Source organism: Accipiter gentilis, chromosome 10, assembly GCF_929443795.1.
Source record: "Accipiter gentilis chromosome 10, bAccGen1.1, whole genome shotgun sequence".
NCBI lineage: Eukaryota > Metazoa > Chordata > Aves > Accipitriformes > Accipitridae > Astur > Astur gentilis.
In genome coordinates this window covers 27,533,304-27,546,070 of record NC_064889.1, presented here as the reverse complement: position 1 = coordinate 27,546,070, position 12,767 = coordinate 27,533,304, and the positions used below count along the sequence as shown (strand labels likewise).

The following is a 12,767-nucleotide window of genomic DNA, read 5'->3' as shown; positions in this document are numbered from 1 at the left end:
AAATTCTCCCTAGCACTGTTCTTGCTTTCTATGTTCCTCCAAAACTTTACAATAAAGATAATTAATTAAGTGTGGAAGATTGCATAGCCCCTTCCACAGCCCTCAAGACTTGGTCCAGCACACTCTCAAGGCTGCAAAGGGTCTCCCTGACTTCAGTGGGGTTTGGCTGAGGCTTTTAAAATATCAATATTTTTTTATTAAGCTCTCCTGGTAAACTACTGAGTTACAATGGATTTTGATTAACCCTGCCCTTGACATGGAGGAAACCTCTCAATTCATCGTGATGCAGCCTGTACCGAATTTAACTGAGCACATTAATCTCAAACTCATTTTGACTGGGACATGAGCCAGACTGCAGCACATTCTCTGAACCCACCACGGCTGGGTACTCAAAGCTTACACTAGATTCAAGCATTTCAGAATAATACTGGAAAAAAACTGAGCTAATTAATATAAATAACCCTTCTGAGAATGCTGACTCTTTTACTGAAACATGACCTCTGCTGAGCCATGGTCAGCTACCAGAGAAAGAACAGGAAACAGAGACACGAGCACATCCATAAGAATCAACAAAGATCCCGTATACATACTTTAAATACTTTGCAAAATGATACTGAGATGCAATATCATTATCATTACACAAAAATCACTCAATGGAATGACACTATTTCTGAGACAAATTCCATTACTTTAATAGATGCCATTTTTGTGGGTATGGAAAATATTTGACAATGGCTAACAGACAGTTAAGCTTACTGTAGCCTGCTGGAAAGTTTCTGGATGAGGTCCGCTTCTCTCCTTTTGAAACTGAACGGGACAATGTGATTACTACCCAGGGTTGCTTGTGTATCACTTCAGCCAGGAAAAGTTGTGAAAATGACAGGAAAACATGGTGCTGTTATCACATGACACAATAACGTATAACACAATACTCAGCTATTCACACTACCCACGGAGTGCTTAGCATAAGAAATTAGTGAGCTATTTATTTTTCTTCCAAATTTCACCTAAGCAACCTCCCTTCATTGGGAGCAATGCAACTTCTGATGATTTGAGCTGTATTTTAACACATTAAATCATATGCAATTTGTTTTCTTACAGCAATGACAATTATTATTTCCAACTGTATTATTACTATGATTAGAAACATGAATAATTGCATTCAACTTACTAACCAAATACTTCTATGTTAGTGACATGCTGTTTCCCCGAGGCACATTGACCATCACTGCTCTGTTTTTCTTGTGGTCTCTAAAGCAGAACTAATAATTTTTTCTTTTAAATCTAGCTTCCATCCTGAATCCACCAATCTAGGACTGGTGGTATCTCCCAGGTGGACTTGTCATTCATCTTATCCCCTCTCTTAATAAATAAGTTTGCATGACTTGAACATCTGCGTCCCTTCTTATTACCTCCAGAGCCAGACAACTAACAGATAAATGAAGTTTAATTATCACTCTGTATTACGAGACTTCTCTAAGAACAAAAATCAGGTTCTGGATCTCCGAGTCCTTCAAGCTATCCAGCTTTGGAAATCTCCCTTCCCAATACGAGGACCTGTTATCTCAGGACGTTCGAGTAGCTCAGGCAAGATGGGCTGCTGCTAAGCACTTTGTGGAAGGCACACAGAAAACAAGCACTCAAGTACTTGTACAAATGACCAATGCAGCTATCTACAAACAGTCAGCAATGCAAACTTATGGTTTTGCTCAGCTCCTTGTTGGGAACACTTGAGAGCGGTAGAAAATGAGCACTGTTATTTCATCTACATGAAACATTTCTGTTTCAACTACTTTAACAAGTGATTTTTCTAATTTAAACTTCTCTCTGTCATAAAATTCCAACCCTGGTCTGGGAAAGCTAAAACCTCTCCAACTTTTCCTTCAGGATTTATTTTCTATTTGGGATAAAAACACAAAACACTTTGGGCTGCATCACAGCCTGAAATAATATGAAATTCAGTGCCAAGAAGGTACCTGGCAGTGTTTTTCTTTCTGTGGCAGACAAGGACAGATGGGAGACAAAGAAATCGCCTAACTGCAAGACAGAGATTGCTTTTTCAGAGAGATGGAGCTATCATAAACGTGGTGACCAAAACAGACCTTACAACAAGACTAAGTAGACCAAATGTGACTTGTATTTCTAAAGTGCCCCTTCTCTAAGACCTAAGACTCCTATAGGCCAGTGAAAGCAACTGCGTGTTGAAGGACCCCATGCTCCACGGTCCAGTAGTATGGTGAGATTTTAAATGTTGGTCTCCTCCGAGATGGCTACGTGGAGCAGAGTTTTCTCCACTGACTCTCAAGAGCCAAGAGGTGATTTTCTGTAAGCTCTGTAAAGATGCTTAAAGAAAATTAAGGATGCTGTAAGGAGTTAGGCCAATGGCCCCAGAGAATCACCTTTCCCATCTTTCACTGGTATCAAATACCCACCTAGAACATGAGACACACAAATCCAGCTGGATTATAGAGGAGCCCTCATACTCCTCAGAAAGGACAACCACCTTTACACTGCTGTAGCAAGAGATATTTGAAACAATCACTTTCAAGTGATCCATACTTGTCTCAGCAAATGCATCAGTTATGTTGGTCACAAAGGACCAATTGCTCATCCAGATTTACTCCAAGCATATTTTATATAGGAGGGAATTAAAACAAGCTCAAAGAGAAGACCCTTTAGGGTCGTCATAATCCACTGTAGACTGGCTTAGTGATTTGTTCTCTCTTTTCTGAGATTTCCCAAAATGGAGGGGCCTTCACAATGGGAGGTAAGAACATCCATCTGAATCTCAAAGATGATGTCTGTAGTTTTCACCAACATAATATACCATGAACCCAATTAATCTAAGTCCTTTTCAGAAGTGAGTTCCTCAAACAATCAGAATGGCAAAACCAATTCCGCCCAGCAGGCTAACCCCCACCTCCGTCATATCCATCCAATCCACCACAATGTCCTTTCCATGAGCTCTTTGTACAGCAGCTGCTTTTCATGGGTACATCGTGTTCATTCAGTCCAGATGTCCTCCACAGTACACGTTGAAAGTCACTCATTTATGCAAAGGACAAAAACAGAAGTTGTTGACAATGACCTGTGGGGTGAAAGCTGTCTCCAAATCTGCAGACTCTCCTTTCTCTATTCTCCATTTCTTGATGTGTACAGAAGACAAAAGGGATGATTGATTCCTTCAGTTTGAACCCACAAAACAGAAGAGTTGGCTCACTTCTCCATAGCCGGGGTAAAATGCAAGATATTTTACTATGAGGTGGCGATTAATGTCTGAGAAGATAAAGGATGTACTCTTGCTCTGATGAAACACCGTGTGATCCCAAGTACACAGAACACCAATGAGCAAATTTTATTCCTACAGCTAGCAATGGCAGTTGTTTATTGGGGTTTCCTGCAGGAATGTGGTTTGCAAGGTCCACATCTGGAAACGTAGCATTGGAGTCCAACTTAAGTCACAGATATGAATAGTGGTGGTCCATATATAAAATTCTTTCTGATTTTTCTGCATTTCACACAAGCAGAAAAAAAACCCATCTGTGCCTGACCATCTCAGATTAATTGGAGTCCAACAGTGACAGCCACTTAAGGTCAGAAAACAGATACACCATCTGTACAACACAGCAGAGACCACTCCTATACATAGGCACCAAGCTCAGACCAATGTGTAAGCGATGTCCTGCTTTGTTACTTGTAAATAATTATTGCACAATATATTTATCAAAAAAATAGGTAGAGGCCAAACCTGTGTGTGCATATATACTTAATTCAGAGACATTACATATAATAATCTGCTTCCTCTCATTTTCCTCTACAAACACCAGCGGTTTTTGCATATTACACTAGCAGTTACTGTATTTGCCCAAGGAAGAGGGAACATGGGGATATAGGCTCTCTTCAGTCTCAGGAGTTCATCCATGTTTCAGGACACAGGTCTCTAAGACATACAGGATGGGACACCTATTGCCCCTCTTGACCTTGGATCGATCCCCAGCTCAGAACTCCAGATTCACAGGTCTAGAAGAAAAGAAGCTAAAGGAGAAAGGCCAAGAGGGCAGTCCATGCTCTCAGATGAGCAACAGCATCTCCCGCTCCCTGAATAAAATTTAACTGAAATCAGTACCATCTGATATGTTTTCAGAGCATGGCTTACAAATTGGTGAATTCAGATATGGGGATGCTCAACTTCCTCTCTTAGGCAGGACAGCAGCGATGAGCACAGCTCAACAGATCCCTGGGGCACCTTGGGACACAGATAACACACAGGTGCCACAGGGTACTTTTAATCAAAATGCTCAAGTCCCAAAGACTGCTCATCACTGGAGGGAGGGAGAAATTTTGGCAACTCCTAGTTCCCAGATGGAATTCTGGATCTCACCTGTACTTCTTAATCAGATAAACTTACTTTTGACTGTAGATAATGAGACCATTTGAAGGCTCAGAGATGGCAATGCATCACACCTTCCCTATGAAGTATGAAATATGAATTTTAGAATGGCTTACAGAATTTACCAAATAAAATGGTAAAGCACAGACACACAGGTCTTAAAAATACTCTGAAAGACACACCAACAGATTCAAATGTTATTGAAAAGTCCAACATGGATGGAGGTGTCGTCTCCCATTTTCTCTCTAATCCTCTAGACAGGATTCAGGAATTCTGGTGTCCAGAATGCTTCTAAAATCTCCACGCACCAAGATTTACAACCAGTTTGCATATAAGCATGTACACTGCTGTCCTTGCTAGGGGTTACAGCACCTAGTAATAAAGGGAAAAAGGAGAGAAAATCGTGCTTCTGTTATCACAGCAGTATGAAGGGAACAGAAGAGCTGATGCTGACTCTCAAACTACTTGACCTACCTTTCACTTCTCTTAAATAAACATTGCAGTAGTTACATCTTCATGTGAACTACACAGCTATGCCAGGACCAGATGTGTCCCTCCTGATGTGTGAAGAGGGCTATCACTCAGGAAGCCCCAGGGTCTACTGAACACCAATGCAACAGCTCCTGTGAGACCCAGCGCTGCCTCTGAACCATCAGGATACAAGCAACAGAATTTTAAAAAAACCCAAAATTCTTAAAACACACTGAATCCTCTGTAGTCTGAAACCTCGAACTGCTTTCAGACAAAGGCAGCACCACCCCCCATCTCAAACACAGCAGGGAGACTGAGGGAAATTTCCAACTCTCCAATAGTCAGGACAACAGACATTTCTCAAACTGTCTTCCTCATTAGACCAGGGAAAATATTACTAAAGTGTTGACCTTGTACTCAGGTTTATAAACCCAGGTTTTTTAAACCAAGCTGACTAAGCAACAAACTGGCTCTCCTGGCTCTCCTCCAGGTTCTAGAGTGTGACAGGTACCTCCAAAGCAAGAGCTTGGTCCTGAGCAGGCTGCAGGCACCTGTCTTTTGCCATGAGCATGGATGGAGTCAAAGATGATGACTTAACTTATATGTCTCAGGGAAGGATCTGGCCAGCCACAGGTCACCCATGGAGCCATGTTACGAGATAAAGGGTAGGCAGCACATCTCACTAAAAGCCAGGCACTAGAAGGAAAGTCTACAGTATACTTCTATCCAAGGGAGACATCGCCCAGCTTTGCTCTTCTGTAGAGCCTCTCTGCGTCCCAACACACAGCCACATTAATGCAGATTTGATGGTGAATGAAGTCAGGTTCAGTTTGAAAGCGAACATTTCCACCTCACTGCTCTACCTGATAATTTCTGAATTTCCATCGAACCAGAATGCTTCACCTCCCTCCACACAACACTCACCTCAGCAGAAAAAATAGTCAACTCAGAACTGCTGCTCTTCAGAGACTCTCCTCAGACACCACCTTGGTGTCCCTGGAGGAGGAAAACCATGGAGAGCATCACTAAAAACACCTTCGCAGGCAGCACAGGATGGCAGCTCTGCCTCTACCCCATATCACCTTCCCTCGCCCAATGTGACAGTGAAAAAGGGCCTGAGGAGGCAGTATGAACATCAGACACCACACCTTGAATTAGGAAATGTTGCATGTTCATGCCTTGGTGTGTCTCAGACATCTGTGTGCCAACTGCCAGGACCTGCAAGTGACTGAGAACAGCCACCTCCCCACGGGGGCCCGCAGAGGCAGGGTGGTGCCCCAGGTGGCTCTGGGCAGACACAGAAGCCCCCAGCCTCCCCTGTCTCTGGATAACACCCACTGCCACCACAGGCTCTTCCTCCACTCCCACCACCCAGGCTGCTGTCCCCATCTGGGCAGGACAGGCCAGGTCTTGGTGCTTTGGAAGGTAACTGCCACTACCACCATCTTCTTACAGCCTCCTACCCATTGGTCACTCTTCCCCATGGTGGAAGGGACAGGCCTCCCTTGTGCACCAGGAAGGGGACCAGTTACACACCGCACAGCACACTGAGAAGGTCATGGCTGCAAGGTCAAAACGCTGCTCCCAACTGAGCAGCTCTGGTCACAGCTGTGTGCACACAAGAGCCAGGACAACAGCTCCTAAGTGCGCCAGCGATGGGACAGGTAACAGAGCTAACCTGTAGACCACAGATTATCAGGAGATCTCTGTTGAACTCTCTACCCCGTCACAAGCTTCTGGCTTAACCTTTACCTCTTCCAAAATACAGCATGCCCCAGCTTCCCATCTGCAAAATGGGGAACACAGAGTTTTATGCAACCATTTAGGTTTGCAAAACTGAATCGCTCAGCACATGTGAAGCACTTAGAACCCATGGGAGCCAGATTAGTATATAACATCGGGTTGTATCTGATTTAGACACCCAAAGGTGGGTGATTAGGTTTCCAGAAGTTCTGAGGATCCCAGGTACCAACGATGTGGCAGGAAGCTAGGTGCTCAGCACCTTTGAAAAATCAATATGAATTAGCTTAATGGAGATACACAAGCTCCAAATTTTGTTTCCAGATGTGGAAGGCCTAAATTCAGAAGCAGAGTGCTGAAATATCAAAAACCCTTGCAGACAGAAGAGAACAGTCCTACTAGGGCACTGATGCTCGAAGGGACATTGAAGTTGCTAGAGAAATCTATTTTGGAAGCAGCAGATACCAAAAAGCTCCTCTGCAGAGCAGGATTAGCACCTTAGAGGTATACCAAAACTTAGAAGGTAAGGAAAAATAAGAAAGAAAGAAAAAAAAAAAAAGAGATTAATGCAGCACATTCAGGCAAAATCTAATGCTAACTTTGGCAGCACCTTCTCTGAAGAGGCGACCTACTTGAAGTCTGAGATACTGAGCATGGGTATTTTACAAACCATACTACCTCTTTGTCATCTAGGCCACAGAGATCACTGGCTAAACGAACTTCTAAACTTCTGGAAGAGGCAGGAAGGTTAAAGTACAGACAAAAAACTCATCAATTTGTCAAGAAAACTCCTGAAAAAAATGTGTAAGAAACATTGCTGTAGTACTTAAACAAAGGTCATGTTTGTATTAAAAGTGAAAGTATGTTTTCCACAGACTCACTCATACATGTATTTGCTGAGTCCTTGGAGGTATCCATTTTACTTGTGCTTGCTTGAAAATACAAGCAAGTTTCCCATTGGTTACATTCAGATACTGCAACTTTCAGGAACTGTTACAGAACAGACACAGAAAATAATTCAAATTCTTAACTGGTAGCTTTTACATTGAAACCCATCTCTAAAGCTTCCAGGCATCACACCCTGCGATCGGAAGGTATCATGCAGCAGAAAGGTATCAGAAAACACTAACAATAAAGATGTGAAATGACTGTGATAGAAATGGGAAACAGACTGAGAAATATTTACAGGAAAATTCACACAAGTAATTGTGAACATGCCAATTTAGGATATTGCACTTTGGTTTTTAATATTTTTTAGACAAATGGTAGTAACTCTCACAGGTTATTTTCTAATGAACTCAGCCAGCTGTAGGCTATGCAGCTAGAGAGCCTGTAAACCACATGCCAGAAAGGTTTGGAAAAGTGTAAGAGTAGATTAAAAGAGAAGTAGATGTTTCAGAGATACTTTGGGACAGCCAGAAAAATCCTTTCCAGGAATAATGACAATCCCTGAACTGTACAGAGAAAAAGGAAACAGCAGAGTCTGACATGCAACTGGACCTCCATCTGCTTTTGAGGAATCCAACCCCAAAGGTCTATTAAACAAACATCTCCCAACACACTCTTGGGGCATCTATCTGGAAAGTGTGTGACTCTCCCAGGTGTCACAAGAAGGTGGTCCACATGGGGCACCTCTGGAAACTTAAGTCACAAAGAATCCATGAAGACACCCACATGTTACAAGAAGGCTACAGAGTCCAACAGGCCACCAGACAGTTCAGAAGCTGGGTTTGTGAGCATTAAAAGACATCATTTCGTCACCTTTCCAGATGAGACTGCAACACTCTAGTGTTCAAGTTCTAGAGAGGTAGCATCTCTGACAGCCAAGAGACTTCCCAGCCAGCAGACAGGATACTCGAGCAGCAACATGCTGTGAACCAGATGCTAAACAAAATTCTTTCTGCATGCTCATTTCTTAGCAGGTGGATCTAAATTCTGTAGTCTGAAGTCAAGATCAAGGCATCACTGCACCAGAAGAGTACAACACTTTCCAGAAAACCAAAAAACTCCTCTAAACCCAACCAAACAACTTAGTTCAGATGCCAGCAATGGCCAGCACAACACAGACAGCTGCCAGGCAAACCTGCCACGCACAGCTATACAGTCACATCTTGCCGCATCATTCCCACGTTAGTGTTATTTGAACCTCCTTTCAGCAAAGGCCACCAGCTGCAAGTAGGTCTGTAGAGCTTACATGTACATAATCCAGTAATCTAGTTTTGTTTGTGGCCTAAATCCTACTTGGACACAGAACAGATGAGGTAGAAGAGGTGGGATGCTTTTCAGTTGGTTGGAAATAGCGATTGAAAAACAATGGGTTGGAAGTTTAAGAGCTCACCCTAACCATGGCTTGTGTCCTCCAGCCTCTGCAATTGTCTGCTGCAGGGAAAACAAAGCATTTGTTAATCTGGTCTAAGTCAGAAATACAGTCTGAACTAATGAGAACCACGGTCTCAACTGACAGTTCTCCATAGCCTCCACTGTTACCCAGCCTGCAGAGCACAGCAATCACACAGAACCTTGCTGACTTTGACCAGGCACAAGCAGGAGCATACACTTCCCCAGACTGGGGCATCAGCTGTCAGTAAAACACTTGCATCTTCTCTAGGCTGCATCCTTTCAAGTAAGAATTTTACTCCCCAACTCCTCTCTCATTCAGGCTCTATTCTGCCTTTACCTTGTATAGATCACATGTAAAATTATGTATATCACTGTGCTAGATACCCTGCATACAGACTATATGGTATGCTGTACCTAGACAAAACCTCTCATTGCACTTATAAAGTGGATTTGGTGGTAGCAGTCATGGCTGAACCAAACAAGACACACTTCCTCCGTAGCTCCATCAGTCACATGCAGTCACAGAACCAGAACAGACCTTCCCTTCCAACCCGCTGCCTCATTCCCTGCTGCTCAAAACGTCATCCCAGGGCCCTGCCCACCTGCCCCACAGGATCTGCACAGGAAAGCCATTCACAGCGCCTTTTAGTTTCAATAAGGGATGTGTCAGCCCTCAGCATCACCAGGAAGGGAGATTTCAGGGAGCCATAGCCCAAATTCTAGCAACTAGAAAAGTACCTCCAGTTTCTAATCTCATTCAAAGCCACCCTGAGTCAGTCTCCTATTTAAAGGTCACTTCAAAGCCCCTTGATTTTAACACATGTTCTAACTCAGAAAATATTTAGGGCAAAACTCTAGCAGCACTGGAGATGCAAGAGGTTTTTGCCACTGGCTCCAGTCTGAGCACTTGTGGCCTCTACTCTGCTAGTCTCCTCCTCGCTTAGTTTCCTGGTCATCTGTGATAAAAGCGACCTCCTTCAAGACATCCCAACACAGCTGGTAGCAGATGTATTGGGAAGGGTGAAGAAGGGAGGCGTCCTGAGCAGGGGCTTGGGGTGCTGCGGGCTGGGCAGGGACGGGACAGGAGCAGCAGGGCCATGTCACCCGCTGCCACTTGGCCACTGCAGTCCTCACCAGCTCAGCTACAAGGCCATCACAGAGACAGCACAGCAAAGCTCAGAGGTCCCAACCACTCAGCAGGTCCTCCTGCTCCTTCATGTGTCCTCACATTCCTACGTGTTGCTCTGTATCATGCCCTGGCACCCACCTCTTGTGCTCCCTGCGCACCCATGGCAGCACACTCCTACAGCCTGGAGGGATGCAGCCCCAACCTGAGACCCAAACCATATGTCATGGCTCAAAACCACTGCAGATGGGAAAGAAAAGACAAGGAGGGCAGCAAAAAAGATTTGGGAACCCATGTCACAACATTCTCTATTCAGTAGTGTTTAATCTATGCTCTCTCCCCCTGGAAATAGTATTCCAGAGCACAGCCTATATATTAACAAAAAGCCTCTACCCATGAGAGCAGCAAAGCTCTGGTAACAGCCTCTGTGCAGGAGCACAGTGGGCATGATACTCGGCAGGCTACAGAGGGTATTCTGTGCCACGGGATGTAAGGCAACTGGGAAGCCCTGGTCAAGAGTCTTAGTAACACCACGTTTTGCATTTGAGATTCCATGGCCTTTGAAATAGTTCCTCCAGATAATATGCCATTGAAACCCAGGAACTAGCATGAATGGAGTCAGAAATCACACACAGATCACCTGGGAAACTTCCCTGTGGAAACCACTCCAAGTCCCTTTCCAGCCCACATGCGCATCACCCCTGCTCACTGGAGCTAAACTCCAGCCTGGCTTATGGTGACTCCCAAAATGGTTTCCTCCACACTCCCCAACTTCTTCTCCAACATTCCTGAGATCTCTTAGACCGAGAAACAATCCCTAAAAGGAAAGCCGAACTCACACCTTGATGGGGTACTTGGGGTGTGTATCCATTTTACCACAGTACAGAACCTCGGCACTGAGGAGGAGCATGGTTACACCCAATATCCTGAAATTTCCAAGGCCACCTCTAGCATGACATGCCTTCCCTCCTCGGCAGCAGTGTCTTTGATCCAGTGATGCAGTTTACGCAGAGGTTTCCTCCCTCCTAACACACGCACGGGCATGAGAAGACCCATCTGCTCCTTTGCTTTCTGTCTACATAGTAAGAAACCACACTCTTACCTGAATATCCACCAATCCAGCCTGATCTGTTCCCCGACCAAAACCTGTTAATTAAGCAAAATACAGCTAATAGACAATTTACATCTCATGGCAGCTGCAGGTCACTGCTGACTGCCTCCTCTTGTGCCCCAGCCAGAGCCTGGCACAGGCAACACGCATTTGATGACAGGACCCTCTGCCTTCCTGGAGGCAGGAGCAATGGGACACCTCTGGATCGGTGGATCCAAGTCACAGAAACCCAAATTTCGTGCGAGAAATTGACCTCTCTGATATCTTCAGATCCACCCATCCAGACCAACAGGGTCTACACAGGGAAATCCCCAGCAGTGTTGAGCCAGCACTCATCTCGGGAAGGCACCGAGGCCACTCTGCTCTATCAGGCTGGGGAAGAGAAGTGACTCAGTGAACAAAAACAAACCTTGCATCCGGAACGCATCTGGGCCAGGAGGTCTGGAATATCCAATTCAAATCTGAGGTCTAGAAAGGTTTCTAGACAACAGAGGAAAAAACATTCCAGTCTCTCTGAGAAGCAAGCAGGAGATGCAGATACATCACCATGATGCACCAGCTGCAAGACAAACACTTGAGAGAAGCGTGCAACCAGAAGATGTGAACATTGCTTTTGAGGAACAGCATCCACTATAGACAACACAAAGGACATGAAGATGAATCAGCTGTATCCAAGCTTGGTCAGCCTCAACACAGAGAAAGCAATCCAACCAACAGCATCCACTTCTTTCAAACAGAAATGGCTATTACAGCTTGTAGCGTCCCAAGAAAGCTTTAGCGCAGACACATCACCATCATTTATGACACTTGAACAGCTACCATATCCAACCCAAAACACTTCCAAGCCTTCAGAACCAATTACACCATTCACCAGCCCAGGATCCAACCCCTGCCAACAACTGCAACTCCCATGGAGACAGAGCAGCACCTTCTTAATGGACAATGTTGACAGTCACTTGCACAAACATGAAACTTAGGATGTCAACGACTAACAATGAAAGCTCTTCTGTGCTAGACAGGAGCCACTGTGACTTCCAGTGAATCCGAGACAGAAATCCATGTAGATAAACACAGAAAGGTCAAATCCCTATAGATGGCTGATGGTGGGAACTCACTAGCTGAGACTAAGTCCTTTATTTAATGGACTAGGGAGGTTTGAGAGAGGAAAGAGCCCCAGATGAGATTCTACAGAAAATTGTTACAGGGGTTTGATGATATGATGAGACACAAAAAGTGACTATTTAAATGCTAGCTCTACAACCAGTAAGAATATTCTATTTCAGAGAGGAAAAGAGAGAGAAGGAGAGCGGAGGACTTGCTGGAAAGGTACTTGGGATGGTAAGAAGAATCATCTAAAGAACTCTACATAAAATTCCTAGATGTTGTAATTACCGTTAATAACTCATCAGAAACATGCTTCTAACTCAATAAAGGCTTGCTTGAAAAACCCCAGCATAAAGAAGCTACCAGAAAAAGGAACAGACCCCAGAAGGTATGTCCTGGGGAAGCAGAAGGCACTGAGCTCAAGGAGAGAGGCAGCAACATGCAGAGCCAAGCAGAAGCAGCCTATAACCAGGGACACCCCAGAG

At 44.4% G+C, this 12,767-nt stretch overlaps 1 protein-coding gene across 3 annotated transcripts in view; it reads right to left on the bottom strand.

The window, feature by feature from the left end:
- MAP2K4 (mitogen-activated protein kinase kinase 4) overlaps positions 1-12,767 on the bottom strand; it is a 104,358-nt gene that overhangs the window by 52,084 nt on the left and 39,507 nt on the right. Inside the window, exon 3 of one of the 3 annotated variants that reach the window (XM_049813074.1) lies at positions 757-852. The exons of 1 other annotated variant lie outside the window; for it this stretch is intronic. In XM_049813074.1, coding sequence (XP_049669031.1) covers positions 757-852 — 96 coding nt within the window. The remainder of the gene's footprint in view (positions 1-756; positions 853-12,767) is intronic. One more of the 3 variants, XM_049813075.1, reaches the window with a different exon arrangement.